This window comes from Oncorhynchus clarkii, chromosome 12 (genome assembly GCF_045791955.1).
Source record: "Oncorhynchus clarkii lewisi isolate Uvic-CL-2024 chromosome 12, UVic_Ocla_1.0, whole genome shotgun sequence".
Classification (NCBI taxonomy): domain Eukaryota; kingdom Metazoa; phylum Chordata; class Actinopteri; order Salmoniformes; family Salmonidae; genus Oncorhynchus; species Oncorhynchus clarkii.
The window spans coordinates 54,192,878-54,209,841 of NC_092158.1; the positions used below are offsets into that span (position 1 = coordinate 54,192,878).

A 16,964-nucleotide genomic window follows, 5' to 3' on the forward strand; every position below is an offset into this window, starting at 1 on the left:
TTTGCTCTATCATCACTCACCATGTCAGAGAGCACTGCGAAAAACAAACGGTCAATCACCACGTATCAGATGGACGTCGAATTATACAACATTAGACAACATGGCCCGCAATCCTCTACAGCCAACAGGATAGCCAGTTGGACAGGCAATGTATGACTCAACACTGCCATCTAGAGATTCTCTAATAATATCCTAGCCCCATAAAAAAATGACATTTTCAAGAGTTAATTTGACCATATACAGCATCTCAACTGTAATTTATAGACATGCATTAACCCCAAACTGCATCAGGTCTTAAATTGGGACATTCTTACTGACTTACTTACTGTAAACAGAAACCTTAAAAGCTCTCTGGGTCTCCCTAGAGGGGGCACCTGGGCCCATTGTTGAGAATTAAGTTGGCGTACCAATAAACTGGAGACATGTTATGAGGTTTTTGGAATCATTCTATTTTGTTACACTGAAACATTAGGACCTGAAACTGAGCACTTGATCATGACCACTGAAAAAAAAATCATCAACATGAGCCTAAAAATGGCTGAAGTATTCCTGTAGGCCTATGACCTTTAAAAGCAATTTCTTTACAACCATGCGTTAATAACTTCAATGCATCATTTAAAAAACAAACATTTTATTAAAAATAACCACACAAATGGTTTCTAAGGTGTTATGGGTAAGATTTTTTATAGTCGGAGACACCGTCCCTATGGCAGCTGTGTCACCCTCCCGAGGCCAGAGTTCTACTGTGAAGGACTTACCAGTGCCACAGGGGTGTGTGAAAAACTCTGAGACCCAGTTGAGATCTATCAAACACATCTGTGTCTGTGTGAATCTGTGAAACAATGGAAATTAAAGTAGATTTCTATCAAATGTAAAGCATGAAATCCCCACATTGCCTTTATATAATTTGTTTGATTCTTTATGAGAGCGTGAGTAACTAAGTCATAAGACACAGAGTGAGTCACCTTCCATGGGGCTCTTAGAGATCATCAGAAAACATGTAGGGTGGAAGAAACTTGTGTCTGAAAATGAATGATTTAGCAGACGTATTGTAAAGTAAATGTGGAAGATGTGAAAAAAGGTGAACAAATTGTTATCAACAATAACAAGACACCATGGTCTGACAACTTAGATGGAAAATGACTGAGGATAATAGCGGACGATATTGTCACTCCTATATGCCATATCTTAAATTTAAACCTACTAGAAAGTGTGTGCCCTCAGGCCTGGAGGAAAGCAAAAGTTATTCCCTTACCTAAGGATAGTAAAAAAAACTTTACTGGCACAAATAGCCGAACAATCAGCCCGTTACTGACCCTTTGTAAACTTTCAGAAAAAATTGTGTTTGACCAGATACAATGCTATTACACAGTAAACAAACTGACAACAGACTTTCAGCAAACTTATAGGGAAGGAAATTCAACAAGCACAGCACTTACATAATGACTGATGATTGTCTGAGAAAAGTAGATGAAAAAAATATTGTGGGGACTGTTTTGTTACACTTCAGTACGACTTTTGACATCTTCGATCAGAGTCTGTTGGTGGAAAAACGTATGTGTTATGGCTTTACACCCCCTGCTAATGGAAGCCTCTCCAACAAAATCTAGGTAGAATCAGGAATTCCCCAAGACAGCTGTCTAGGCCCCTTACCCCTTACTTACAAGCCCTTAAACAACAATGCAGTTCAAGAAATAGTGAAGGGAAATGTTTACAAAAAAAATTAATAAAAAGTAACACAGTAAAATAACAATATCTAGGCTATATACAGGGGGTACCGGTACCGAGTCAATGTGCTGGGGTACAGGTTAGTCGAGGTAATTTGTACATGTAGATAGGGATGAAGTCACTATGCATAATTAATAAACAGTGAGTAGCAGAAGTGTAGAAATAAAGGGGGAGGGGTGGGTCAATGTAAATAATCCGGGTGGCCATTTGATTAATTGTTAAGCAGTCTTATGGCTTGGGGGTAAAAGCTGTTCAGGAGCCTTTTGGACTCCGGTACCGCTTGCTGTAGTGTTGCAGACAGAAAAGTCTATGACTTGGGTGACTGGAGTCAATTTTTTGGGCCTTCCTCTGACACCGCCTAGTATATAGGACCTGGATGGCAGGAAGCTTGGCCCCGGTGATGTACTGGGCCGTACACACTACACTCTGTAGCGCCTTACGGTGCCGAACAGTTGCCATACCAGGCGGTGATGCAACCGGTCAGGATGCTCTCAATGGTGCAGCTGTAGAACTTTTTGAGGATCTGGGGATACATGCCAAATCCTTTCAGTCTCCTGAGGGGGAAATGGTGTTCTCGTGCCCTCTACACAACTATCTTGGTATGTTTGGACCATGACAGTTTGTTAGTGATGTGGACACCAAGGAACATGAAACTCTCGATCCGCTCCACTACAGCCTCGTTGATGTGAATGGGGGCATGTTCGGTTCTCCTTTTCCTGTAGTCCACGTTGAGGGAGAGTTGTTGTCAGGGCACCACACTGCCAGGTCTCTGACCTCCTCCCTATAGGCTGTCTCATCATTGTCGGTGATCAGGCCTTCCACTGTTGTGTCGTCAGCAAACTTAATGATGGTGTTGGGAGTCGTGCTTGGCCACGCAGTCGTGGATGAACAGGGAGTACAGGAGGGGACTAAGCACACACCCTGAGGGGCCCCCATATTGAGGACCAGCGTGGCAGATGTGTTGTTGCTTACCCTTATCACCTGGGGGCGGCCCGTCAGGAAGTCCAGGATCCAGTTGCAGAGGAAGGTGTTTAGTCCCAGGGTCCTTAGCTTAGTGATGAGCTTTGTGGGCACAATGGTGTTGAACGCTGAGCTGTAGTTAATGAACAGCATTCTCACATACGTGTTCCTTTTGTCCAGGTGGGAAAAGGGCAATGTGGAGTGCAATTGAGATTGCATCTGTGGATCTGTTGGGGCGGTATGCGAATTGGAGTGGATCTAGGGTTTCTGGGATGCTGGTGTTGAGCCATGACCAGCCTTTCACAGCACTTCATAGCTACTGCTGTGAGTGCTACGGGCGGTAGTCATTTAGGCAGGTTACCTGTTGCTTGCCTCAAAATGAGCATAAAATGTATTTAGCTATTCTGGTAGGCCCGGACAAATCATCCACTAAAAACCCTAAACCTCAAATAAATATTGTAATGAATAATATGGCAATTGGGCAAGTTGAGGAGACTAAACTGCTTGGAGTAACCCTGGATTGTAACCCTGGATGGTCAAAACATATTGATACAACAGTAGCTAGGATGGGGAGAAGTCTGTCCACAATAAAGCACTGCTCTGCATTCAGCACTACCCACAAGGCAGGTCCTACAGGCCTTAGTTTTGCCGCACCTGGAATACTGTTCAGTTGTGTGGTCAAGCGCCACAAAGAGGGACTTGGAAAATTTCAATTGGCTTAGAACAGGGCAGAGGGGCTGGCCCTTGGATGTACACAGAGAGCTAACAATAATATGCATGTCAACCTCTCCTGGCTCAAAGTGGAAGAGAGATTGACTTCATCACTATTTGTATTCGTGAGAGGCATTGACATGTTGAATGCACCAAGCTGTTTGCTTGAACTACTGGCACACAGCACGGACACCCATGCATACCCCACAAGACATGCCACCAGGGGTCTCTTCACAGAACAGACTATGGGAGGCGCACAGTACTACATAGAGCCATGACAACATGGAACTCCATTCCACATCAAGTAACAAGCAGTACATTTTGATTAAAAAAAGATAAAAATACACCTTATGAAACAGCAGGGACTGTGAAGCAACACAAACATAGGCAGACATGCATACAAACACACGATATGTACGATGTACTACACACACGGATTTTGTGTTGTAGATATGTGGCAGTAGAGTAGGGGCCTGAGTGCACACACTTAATACGTTGTGAATGTATTGTAATGTTTAAAAAAAATGCATAACTGCCTTAATTTTGCTGTATAATTTTGCTGTATATCCTCGTAATTAATCAAATATGATTAATCTCCATATTTCCTATAGACTAATAGGGACTGGGATACAAAACAATGACCCATTGCCATCAGGATGGGGCATTAGTGTCATTTTCCTTCATTCTGAAAACATAATCCAAACAATTCGTAAAGATCTTCAATCTCTCAACATACAGACTGATGTTATACAGTAGAGCAGGGCTCTCCAATCCAGTTCCTGGAGAACAGTCTTGTAGTGTTGTTTCGCTGCAACCCTAATCTAGCGCATTGGACTCTAATAATTAGCTTGTTGATAAGCTGTATCAGGTAGGTTACAACTGGGGTTGGAGCGGAAACCTACAGGAGGGTAGCGCTCCAGGACCAGGATGAATGACCACTGCAGTAGAGAAAAATATGGTTTTGGTTCCACCATCCAGTCATTACAGGATGAACTCCAAAAACCACAAACCATTGTTTCTGGCTGAAAGCATGAAATAATAATAAAAAAGGATGTATCGACCTATATTTTATTTAGATAGTGGCCAATAAAACCACACAAGCACGACCACGACCCTTTTCCAATTTATCAAGAATTTCAACATGACAAAAGAACAACATTGGGACTTTTAAGAAGTACAAAAAAAATGACAGTATACTTGGCCATAAAAGAGTAGCACTGTAAATGGCTCTTGGTTGCTTGAAATGCAAAGTATTCCCTTGTGTATAGTATGTTGAAAAGCACTCAATTTAAATGTTGCATTATTCTTAGGAAGACTATATAAAATGGCATCCCTTCAGGAGCTCAGGTTTAGCATAAAAACAAAGGTATAGGAAAACTGAGAAAAACCACTGATGACCATAAAACCGTGCCTTTCAGGTGACACCTTTGTGCGAAACCAAAATTCACACCCACATTGTAGTCAAAGTGAACAGTAAAAGACTATGACAATAGTTATTCAATGCACTCTAGTGTGCCATATAACCCTGCAGCCAAAAAACAAGCTCAACAATGCATCATAGCCTTGAGGTGAAAAACAGAAAACCGATCAAATACAAACTTCATGAGGATAATGGGTAAGAGACTGAAAATCTCCTAGGATCTGTGAGATACTTCTTGTGTGGTTTGACCGGCCTGTAGTACAATACCATTAAACACAGCTGACAGCCTTGTGACGCCTATTCTGTTCGTGAAAAAATGTGGATACACAAAGTCTTAACAGTTTTTGGCGTTTCTAGGGAGTTTTTCCTAGCCACCATGCTTCTACAACTGCATTGCTTGCTGTTTGGGGTTTTAGGCTGGGTTTCTGTACAGCACTTTGAGATTTCAGCTGATGTAAGGGCTATATAAATAAATTTGACAGCACAGTAGGCTGGAGCCCTGCAGTGCGGTTTTGATCTTGAACAACAAACTATTTTACAATAAAATTAAAACCTCACAAATATCTATTTATTTTTAAAAATTCATTTTGGACATAACTTGACTGTGTGCAGTGTGTACACAGCTGTCATCGCGCAGGCACTTTGACAGCCCAAAGTTTGAAATCACACAAGCTACAAAACCAACACAGCCCTGATCACATGGGGGAGGGGGCTGGGAAATACAATTGAGAATGCCACAAGGCAGAGTTTTGGTCAAGCAGCACCTCATGTTTCAGCAATTTAAATTGTTCTAAGGAAGACCTAACAGGACAGAAAATGGAGTGAAAATGATTGCAGGTTTATAAAACATGTATTTTCAGAGTTGTAAGGAGAATGAGAGGGCTGTTGATATTAGAGATAGATTAACTATGCAACAAGGTCTTATTCTAACAACTCAATTTCAAGTCACCTGCTTCAGTTGAATAAAATTGAAAATACCTGTGCAAAACATTTTCTGAAGGCCTCAAAGCTCAAATAAATCTCAGAAACAAAAACAAACAGAATAAAGAACAAGCTTTACATTAAATATAAGATTGCAGTGGTCCGTGGATGGGTCCTTAGTCCTGAATCGAAATGGTTTGGAATTGATACTCTACAACTGACCCCTGTCGGCGGGTATAAAAGTGGAATGAAACTGACAGGGTTTCTTTCTGGCCACACCACTGCACTGTGATGTGGGTGCAGCACAGCAGCGCTTCTTACTGGTCCTCAAGTTAGTTGGGTTTGTTGGGCCGTTTTCCTGCATGGTGTAGATGACAGACAGAGACATTTCAGAAGACAGAGATGAGGGCAAACACCCCATAGAGGAGGGCACAGGGGTACGCCACCAGAAGTTGCTGTCCGTCCATGGCCAGGGCCGAGATGAAGATCTTGGAAGCAGAGAAACTGCACCAGCCAATTATCGTGGCTGCGATGATTATTCCAAACATGCCCCTGAAAAAGGTCAAGAAAAGCCAGTTAGATCAGTTGGTAAATTGTTTGGTAAAACAATTGTGCAATTTAAATTGTCCACAAACAAAGAGCATCAAAAGTCAGTCATTTTTCAGTAGCAAAGGCTCATATTATGTTGTGCACCACCTGACACTTACAATCCACAGATCTGCTCTATATAATGTGACAGAGTACTTTACTAAACTGACCTCTAAACTCTATTCTCAGGCCCATGTTTGTTCTTACTGTAAAGAGAAGATGATTCCGAAGCTGGCAAGGAGGATCATGGGTAGAAGGCAGTAGCCCAGTACACTGGCGACACAGCCAAACGACACACCTGTCATGCTCATTAGGTTGAGGAGACAGTACATCCCCAGGCAGCCGATGACGCTGATGCCATACACATAGCCAAACTGGATCTTTCCTGTCTGTAGCAGATAGACAGAGACAGGAACAGGAACATATTGACAACTCATCAGCCATCTGCATTTACAGTAATTTTTTCCCAAGGCAGACAATGCTATTGCACAAGGTATAATGACAAATACATACAGATACCATGTAAGTGTTCAAGTGCTGTACTACATCAGTAATAGAATAGTTCTTACCAGAAGTAAGGTGGCTCCGAAGGCCAGACAGAACACCATGGGCCCAGCCAGGTCAGTCTCGTTCATAATGTTACCATCTGCTGCCTTCATGGGGTGGAGCACTGTCAGGGTCTTCTGCCAGATGTGGTCAAAGTTAATGCCCAATTCTGTGAGGTAGAGCAAAAGCATGAAATGATATTAAAGCAATTTCAGATATAAGTGAAAGGGTTGGTTGAGAGAAGGGACAACTCATTCTTACAATATAATCAGAAAAAAAGAGAATCATACAATTCTCTATACCTCCTAGAATGACACCTTTTCAGTTTAATAAGGAAATGACAACCAACAAAAACATTTATTTTGTATCAAGAGAACACTTCTTTCACTACGACACACCAATGTATCAGATGAATGCTCATCTCCAAAATAAGACCTTACTTGGAGTAATTTATTAGCTTAGCAGGATGGCCCTGGTGATCCTTGACTGCTGACCCATTTAGTGCACACAACTGGGTCACTCTACTGGTTTAACTAGGTCTTCTTGTCACAGGGGAGGGCAACATGGACACATATCCCACTAAACCCATCATAGTGCTCCCCCATAGAGATGTATAGAGATCACAACTTTGCATCTGTCCCGTTATGGCATCTGAGCACGTGGGCAGCGCCATTGAGGCCATCTCAAGTTTGGAGTAGTCCATTTTCTTCTACTACTTCTTTAGTAGGTAAACACACAAAGGTACATAATGGAGTTTATTGTTTGAATAGGTATGAAGCCAAGTTTGGCGATTTACTGCCACCCGCATTAATGGAACATTTGCTCACAAGTATAATTAATTGACTGATCCCTCCTGATGACCTGGATGGAATTATGTGATCCTTCCTTAAACCATAGGAAGTCCAACCCAGTTAACCACTTCAAAATGGTGAAAGTCCTTAATGGTGCTGCCCATGCCAAAATTGGCTTTTGGGCACTGGAGTCCTCTATAGATCTTGATGTGCTCCCAAGCCAAAAGGATCTGACTTGTTCATTTCTCTAGTCGGAATGTGGACAATCAGAGCCCAGGGCGGTATATGGCTGGGAAAACATACTGTACCTCAACCTTGGGATGGAATACACTATATATACACAAAAGTATGTGGACATCGCTTCAAATGAGTGGATTCAGCTATTTCTGCCACACCCGTTGATGACAGGTGTATAAAATCGAGCACACAGCCAAACATTCTCCATAGACAAATATTGGCAGTAGAATGGCCTTACTGAAGAGGTTATCGCATTTCAAATGTGGCACGGCCATACGATGGTGCCACATCTACAAGTCAGTTCGTCAAATTGCTGCCCTGCTAGAGCTGCCCCGGTCAAAGGTAAATGCTGTTATTGTGAAGTGGAAAGGTGCAACAATGGCACAACCGCGAAGTGGCCTGCCACACAAGCTCGCAGAACGGGACCGCCGACTGCTGAAGCGCATAAAAATAGTCTGTCCTCGGTTGCAACACTCACTACCTAGTTCCAAACTGCCTCGAAGCAACGTCAACACAGAAACTGTTCGTTGGGAGCTTCATGAAATGGGTTTCCATGGGCGAGAAGTCACACACAAGCTTAAGATAAACATTGTCAATGAAAAGCATCGGCTGGAGTGGTGGTGGAGGAATAATGGTCTGGGGCTGTTTTTCCATGGTCTGGGCTAGGCCCCTTAGTTCCAGTGAAGGGAAATCATAACGCTACAGCATACAAGGAGATTCTAGGTTATTCTGTCCTTCCAACTTTGTGGCAACCGTTTGGGGAAGGCCCTTTCCTGTTTCAGCATGACAATGCCCCCGTGCACAAAGCGAGGTCCATACAGAAATGGTTTGTTGTGTGGAAGAACTTGACTGGACTGCACAGAGCCCTGAACTCAACCCCAGAGCATGTGTCCACATACACTACATGACCAAAAAGTATGCTAGGCAATGCTATATCCACCCATTGGATTCCATGAAAATGCAATGCCTATGGTTGTGGTGATTAGCTACCAAAAGTCTAGTTGAATCCAATGGGTTGCTTTAGCATTAGCTAACCTAGCATGTTGACAAAAACGGCAGACAAATATTTCAATCTTCTTGATTCACCTTTCATCGTTTTGATTAGGAGCTATATTCAATCTATTGCTGAAGGGTTACAGATCGCACAATAGAAATGTAAAGGTAATTTCCGATTGAGCCGACATATGCAGCGTTACCAGTGCCTGCAGTCTCCACTAATGCGGGAACATTTCAATTTTAATCACGCTGTAACACAGAACTTCTGTGATACAGATGAAATAGAGCCCTAGGAGTACAACGACATATTCCATCCCTGGATTTGAGGACCATATACTGTGCTGGGCTCTGGCTGTCCATAACCCGGCATAGCACTGATCCGACTCGAGAGAAATGAACGAGAGTTGGATCCTTTTGGCTATGTGCTCCCCTGACCACTCATACCTTGAGAAATGTATCTTCATTCCCCCAATCCCTAGTATGAAGCTCCTATGTTTCAGAGTAAGTCAGAGGTAAAGATCAAATCTAAAAGCTCCACCTGGCTTCAACTAGCCAATCCTCTCAGATCAACAAAAGTGCTTAGGGAGGTAGAGGAAAAAGCTCGATTTGTGATCAAGCAATTGAGTTAGCATTCTTTACCACCCCTTTCCCTATGGAGTCTCACCACTTGGTTATCCTTACCCTCCAGCAGCGGGGGCTCGTCATCAAAGCTGCTGCCGTACATGGACTGTGTGGGGGAAGGTGTGAAGGCTGGTGTGGGTTGGTAGATCTGGCCTGTGTAGGGCTGCTGGGGTTGCATCATCCCTGGGGCTGAGTATCCCATCGGTTGGGAGTAGTCATACTGACCCCTAGGGGGGGAAACATAAGCACACTTCTCAGAAAACCTTCATGGCTTTGTTAAAAACACTATGACTCAAGCTAGTAAGCAACACATAGGGAACAATACTAACAAAACAGGCCATTGAGAGACATTGAGGGAAAAATGCATTGTTTTCAAATTGTTGACAGGCATGTGTATTTTCAGAGCACGGTGAGTTACAGAGTAACTGGGGTCAATGCAATTTTAACAAGTTGACAAAACATACTGTTTGTAGGGGTCTTCTGTGTTACTGTAGCCATATCCAGCAGGTTGGCCTTGGTCATCTACACTGTAGCTGGACTGGTAGAAATCTGTGTTGAAGTTGTCAAAGCCTGACATTTTTGACCGTCTGCAAAAAATAAATAGTTCATGAGCATTGTACAGCTGGAGGAGAAAATTGTGTAAACAGTATTCAATTGATGGCTAGTTTAGCACCACTTGATGCATTGGTATCTGGGAAGTTAGTGTGTATTGCTGCCCTTATTCCTGGTATGTTTCTTTTCATGTAGATACGTTTGCTCGCTAGAAACGTAGCATCAAGGGGAAAGCCATTCGATGCACCAAATATACTTGCCCTTGTCATCGGTGGCTAGACAGTCTTACTTACCACTAGCTAGCTAAGTTACCTTCCAATCTTAACGGTAGTGGCAAACTTATCTATATTCAGGAATATAGTGAACATATACCTGGTTGGTTAACAAACTATCCAACTAGCTACCCAACTCTAACGTTTGTTACCTGGCTGTCTAATGTTTGTTTCCAACGGTATTCCCGCTTGATATTTAACTTTAGCTAACTAGCCATTTAGCTAGTGATGAGCTAGCCAACCAACATTCTAGATAAATCTAATTTGATGTCACATGTGCCGAATACAACAGGTCAGGTGTCGACTTCACCGTGAAATGCTTACTTACGAGCCCTTTCCCAACAATGCAGTTAAAAAGCAACAAATATGTTCAAACTAAAACAATAAGGAGACGAGCTAAACTATGAAAACCGGTACCAAGTCAATGCGCTGGGGTACGAGGTAGTTACAGAAATATGTACAGTAAAAGTCAAAAGTTTGAACACATTTACTCATTCAAGAGTTATTTTTTTACCATTTCCTACATTGCAGAGTAATAGTGAAGATATCAAAACTATGAAATAACACATATGGAATCATGTAGTAAACAAAACAAAAAAAAGTGTTAAACAAATTCAAATATATTTTGTTTTTGAGATTCTAAGTAGCCACCCTTATTCCGGGTATGTTTCTTTTCATGTGGATACGTTTGCTCGCTAGAAACGTAGCATCAAGGGGAAAGCCATTCGATGCACCAAATATACTTGCCCATGTCATCTGTGGCTAGACAGTCGACGTCTTTGCCTTGACAGCTTTGTACACTCTTCGCATTTGCTCAACCAGCTTCATGCGGTAGTCACCAGGAATTAATTTCAATTAACAGGTGTGCCTTGTTAAAAGTAAATGTGTGGAATTTCTTTCCTTCTTAATGCGTTTGAGCCAATCAGTTGTGTTGTGACATGGTAGGGGTGGTATATAGGGTTGCAAAATTCCGGTAACTAAATTTCCAGGTTTTCCAGAAATCCCATTTGTTAGATTCCTGGATTTCCTGTTTATTCTAGTTTTCCTACCAGGATTTCTGGAAAACCTGGGAATTTTGCAACCCTAGTTGTATACAGAAGATATCCCTATTTGGTAAAAGACCAAGTCCATATTATGACAAGAACAGCTCAAATAAGCAAAGAGAAACAACAGTCCATCCTTACTTTAAGACATGTTAAGTCAATGCGGAAAATTAAGAAATTCAAGTAACAGACATCAACTGTTCAGAGGAGACTGTGTGAATCGGGCCATGGTCGAATTGCTGCAAAGAAAACACTACTTACTAAAGGGCACCAATAAGAAGAGACTTGCTTGGGCCAAGAAACACGAGCAATGGACATTAGACCGGTGGAAACCTGTCCAAATTGAGATTTTTAGTTTCAACCACCGTGTATTTGAGACACAGAGTAGGCGAACGGATGACCTCCGCATGTGTGGTTCCCACAGTGAAACATGGAGGAGCTGTGATGGTGACACTGTCTGTGATTCATTTAGAATTCAAAGCACACTTAAATAGCATGGCTACCACAGCGATACGCCATCCCATCTGGTTTGCGCTTAGTGGGACTATAATTAGATTTTCAACAGGACAATGAAGCAACACACCTCCAAGCTGTGTAAGGGCTATTTGACCAAGGAGAAGAGTGATGGAGTCATTCATCAGATGACCTAGCCTCCACAATCACCCGACCTGAACCCAACTGAGATGGTTTGGGATGAGTTGGACCGCTGAGTGCTGGAAAAGCATCCAACAAGTATTCAGCATATGGGAACTCCTTCAAGAGACTGTTGGAAAAGCATTCTCATGAAGCTGGTTGAGAGAATGCCAAGAGTGTGCAAAGCTGTCAAGGCAAAGGGTGGCTACTTTGAATATAAAATATATTTCGATTTTTTGGTTACTACATGATACCATGTGTGTTATTTCATAGTTGAGGTGTAGAATGTATTAAATAGTAAATATATTTAACCCCTTGAATGAGTTGTGTACAAACTTTTCACTGGTTCTGTTATGTCAAGTTTGTAATTTTTTTTTTATACATTTGCTAAAATGTCAACAATACCTGTTGTTGCTTTGTCATTATGGGGTATTGTGTGTACATCGATGAGGGGGAAAAAACAATTTAATACATTTTAGAATAAGGCTGTAACGTAACAAAATATGGAAAAAGTCAAGGGGTCTGAATACTTTCCAAATGCACTGTATTTATGACAAATGTAAAACAATACAACCACGCATGTAGATAGTACATGTACAATCATCGAGGATGACGAAAGTTCGACAACTTATTTCCATTTTGGACACTTCATACCCCTCCACAACTGCTGCTACAGCGCAGAAAGCTCACCACACATCAGTCTAGAACAGTAGTCATCACCACTACGAGCTCTGACACTTTCAGAATGGGGCTCAGGTCTTTGATCAAGCAACCGGGGCTGAGATGCATCTTTTAAACGCAAACTTCAGCCAGCTAATAATTTAGCGAAGCCAGACAAGTCAACATGCCATCAGTCCTGCAACTCCGTGGATATAAATAACCAGATATCCAAACAACTTATTAAAAACAAAAACGCTGATTAAGAAACACTTAGCTACAACATTTACAGAGTTCGTTAGGCTGCTTTACAACGCCATGGCAACCACACAAACAACGTTAACCTAACGTTAGCTAGCTGGCAAGCACGTTTGTTAAACAGGTGGGGCAATATTTTATTAAATTTGCCGTCTAACGTTAGCTGGTTAGCTAGCTAGTTTACTAAAACTGGTATTTAACGTCAGCTAGCTAACTAGCCAAATGTATTCCAGGTTAGCTAGCTAACTGGACGCCTAACTAGTTTACGTAGTCGTAGACAATCAGGGTGGCTAGCTAACGTTGGCTAGCTAGTAAATTAGAGCAGACTAATAAAGGAATGCAGCCTGTTAATTTACCCCACTGATTACCATACTGCACTACCTATAGTATTAGTCTGGAAATTATATCTAGTTACAATTGACAGCCGTGCAGTTATAATGTAACGTTAAACTCGCGGGATCAGGCGGCTTCGCGAAGCTAAAATGAATGTGGGCCTCGACACAATATTTAACCAAGCTATAAAAAAAAAAAGTGTTTTACTATTACATGGATTTTACTAAGCAATACTAACCGCTGTTACCTGCAACGATGAACAATTCAACACTGGACTCCGCCAACTTCGTTGCTAGATACGTGTCACGAGAAAACTAAAGGAATGTTTTCCGGGTCTTCTTCTTCTATGGTATTTGGCGGTCAGGAAATATACGTTAGAGGTGCATGGTGCCACCTACTGTGTGGGGTGAAAACTGGGGAACTTTAACGCAGAAAAACAGGGAAATAGGGAAAGGGTGAAGAAAGTTGGATGGGGGAGCGTCGCTACTCATTTACCGCCCCCATTACCTCCATTCACAATTATGTCAAGTTTCTTATATTTCTTAATGATTTGACTTGTACAATTTATCACCTATGCAATAAACGCAACAAAATCCACCTTCACTATCAGTACTTCAGGATCCCTTAATCGATGAAAAAACACTTTCTGCAGGCTGAGGGGCATTTATTGCACTTGCTCCTTCAGCTATTTGCACTGCCTCTGCATAGGAGACCTGGTGGACAGCCCAGATATTTGCTATTTCAACCTCCTTTTGCCCTTACCGGGCACTCCTGGAAGTTGGGAGCATGGTTCTCACCACAATGGCACACTGTATCCACTGATTCTTCCACAACATATTTATTCCATCTGCACAAACTTGCCATGTGGCCAAACATTTTACATTTAAGACACTACAATGGGCTATTCATGGTTTTGACCCTTTCCGCACTGCTCTCACCATGGATACTTCAATCTGTCTCACGCGCACAGGACATTTCTGATCCCCCATAATTGAAATACGACACACTCTTTTGTCCCATGCCCATCTGCACACCTCATAATCTCCATCCTACATTCTGGCGTTTGAAACACTGTAGTGGGTTCGGAATCAAAAAATCACAGGACTTTATCCGGTCAACACTTTGCATCAAAACTCAAGACAGACTTGGTATCCTCAGTCTCTTGCTCACCACCGGGTCTGCGTTGCACCAAACGGCGTGTATCACAGACACCGGGGATCCCCATTGGGGATTGGGCTAGTAACTGAAAGGTTGCGAGATTGAATCCCCAAGCTGACAAGATAAAAAATCTGTCACTCTGCCCCTGAACAAGGCAGTTAACCCACTGTTCCTAGGCAGTCATGGTAAATAAGAATTTGTTCTGAACAAACTTGCCTAGTTAAATATTTTTTTTTATAATGATCTCTCCTTTCAGCTGTACTCTGCTCCAGAGAGAAAAACAGGATACATTTTTCGTCCTGAGGCTTGAAACGTGCAGTGCCCTCTCCATCTGAGCAGCAGACAAAAAAAATAAAAAATCAATAGAAGTCTACCCTTGAATATTTTGACCGAATTGACAGAATTCAATGCAAAAAGGTTTTTATTTAACGTACAATGTGTAGAAACTATGAGAATAGAAAGGTTCCTAACTTTTGTATAACATCACAGCGGAAAAATATACAGCAGCTAGAAATTAAAAGTGGATGTTCTTCAGAAGTAGATTTGAGGGTAGTTGAGGGCTGAGACTAAAAACAAAACAAGATAACTATAAATATACCGTGTCCGTAAAATGTACAGTACATTCGGAAAGTATTCATACCCCTTGACTTTTTCCACATTTTGATACTTTTTTGAATAAGGCTGTAATGTATTAAAATATTTTTTCCCCTCAATCTACACACAATACCCCTTGATGACAAAGCAAAAACAGGTTTAGACCTTTAAAAAAAAAAATGTTTCAACAAAAAAAATAGAGAAATATCACATTTACAAAAGTATTCAGACCCTTTACTTAGTACTTGGTTGAAGCACCTTTGGCAGCGATTACAGCCTCGAGTCTTCTTGGGTGTGACGCTACAGCTTGAGTTTCTGCCAATCTCCTCTGGAGATCCTCTCATGCTCTGTCAAGGTTGGACGGGGAAAGTCGCTGCACAGATATTTTCTGGTCTCCGCAGAAATGTTCAATCTAGTTCAAGTCCGGGCTCTGGCTAGGCCACTCAAGGACATTCAGAGGCTGTTGTGCCTTTTACTGAGGAGTGGCTTCCGTCTGGCCACTCTACCTTAAAGGCCTGATTGGTGGAGTGCTGCAGAGATGGTTGTCCTTCTGGAAGGTACTCCCATCTCCACAGAGGAGCTCTCGAGCTCTGTCAGAGTGACCATTGGGTTCTTGTTCACCTCCCCTGATTTCTCAGTTTGGCCAGGCTGCCAACTCTAGGAAGTGTCTTGGTAGTTCCAAACTTCTTCTATTTAAGAATGATGGAGGCTACTGTGTTCTTCAGGACCTTCAATGCTGCAGGCATTTTTTGGTACCCTTCTCCCAGATCTGTTCCTTGACACAATCCTGTCTCGACACACTATGGACAATTTCTTCAACCTCATGGCTTGGCTTTTGCTCTTACATGCACTGTCAACTGCAGGACCTTATATAGACAGGTGTGTACCTGTCCAATCAATTGAACTTATCACAGCTGTAGAAACATCAAGGATGATCAATGGAAACAGGATGCACCTGAGCTCAATTTCAGATCTCATAGCAAAGGGTCTGAATACTCATGTCAATAATTTATAAATGTTTTTTATTTTGTAGGAATTTGCAAATATTTCTAAAAATGTGTCTTCACTTTGCCATTATGGGGTATTGTGTGTTTTAAAAAAAATGTATTAATTAACCTTTATTTAACTAGGCAAGTCAGTTATTTACAATGATGGCCTACCCCCGGCCAAACCTGGACGATGCTGGGCCAATTGTACCCCGCCCTATGGGACTCCCAATCACAGTGCCTCATGCACTGAGATACAGTGCCTTAGACCGCCGCGCAACTCAGGGATTTTTTTCCACAAAATTTGGAAAATTCAAGGAGTCTAAATACTTTCTGAAGGCACTGTATATACATAAGTATGTGGACACCCCTTTAAATGAGTGGATTTGGCTATTTCAGCCACAACAATTGCTGACAGGTGTATAAAATTGAGCACACAGCCATGCAATCGTCATAGACAATCATTGGCAGTAGAATGGCCTTACTGAAGCGCTCAGTGACGTTCAACCTGGCACCGTCATAGGATGAGTGGAAGAAATGTCAGCACAATAAATGTTCGTCGGGGTCTTCATGAAATGCGCTTCCATGGCCGAACAGCCGCACACAAGCCTAAGATCACCATGCGCAATGGCAATTGTCGGCTTGAGAGGTGTAAAGATCGCTGCTGTTAGACTCTGGAGCAGTGGAAATGTGTTTTCTGAAGTGATGAATCACGCTTCAACATCTGGCAGTCTGATGGACGATTCTGGGTTTGGCGGTTGCCAGGAGTGCGCTACCTGCCCGAATGCATAGTGCCAAATGTAAAGTTTGGTGGAGCAGAAATAATGGTCTGGTGCTGTTTTTCATGGTTTGGGCTATCCCCCCTAGTTCTAGTAAATGGATTTTGTGGTAACAGTTTGGGGAAGGCCCTTTCCTGTTTCAGCATGACAACGCACCCGTGCGCAAAGCAAGATCCATCC

At 42.3% G+C, this 16,964-nt stretch overlaps 1 protein-coding gene across 2 annotated transcripts; it reads right to left on the minus strand.

Annotated features, from left to right (window-relative positions):
- Positions 1-425: 425 nt before the first annotated feature.
- LOC139420815 (protein YIPF5) lies at positions 426-13,629 on the minus strand. 2 transcript variants are annotated; one of them, XM_071171113.1, is made up of 6 exons: positions 13,515-13,620; positions 9,984-10,106; positions 9,580-9,746; positions 6,898-7,043; positions 6,536-6,717; positions 426-6,292 (listed from the first exon to the last, which is right to left on the minus strand). In XM_071171113.1, the coding sequence occupies exons 2-6, from the start codon at positions 10,094-10,096 to the stop codon at positions 6,130-6,132; spliced, it is 771 nt and encodes a 256-aa protein (XP_071027214.1). In that variant the 5' UTR covers positions 10,097-10,106; positions 13,515-13,620; the 3' UTR covers positions 426-6,129. The 2 variants fall into 2 exon arrangements, with proteins under 2 accessions (XP_071027214.1, XP_071027212.1); XM_071171111.1 differs by having other exon boundaries at positions 429-6,292; positions 13,506-13,629.
- Between the last annotated feature and the right edge of the window lie 3,335 nt (positions 13,630-16,964).

Coding starts and splice junctions, on each gene's coding strand:
- LOC139420815 (XM_071171113.1), bottom strand. CDS start 10,096: ATGTCAGGCTTTGACAACTTCAACACAGATTTCTACCAGTCCAGCTAC. Junction 7,044..9,579: donor CGAGCCCCCGCTGCTGGAGG/GTAAGGATAACC, acceptor TCTACCTCACAG/AATTGGGCATTAACTTTGAC. Junction 6,718..6,897: donor TCGGAGCCACCTTACTTCTG/GTAAGAACTATT, acceptor TATCTGCTACAG/ACAGGAAAGATCCAGTTTGG.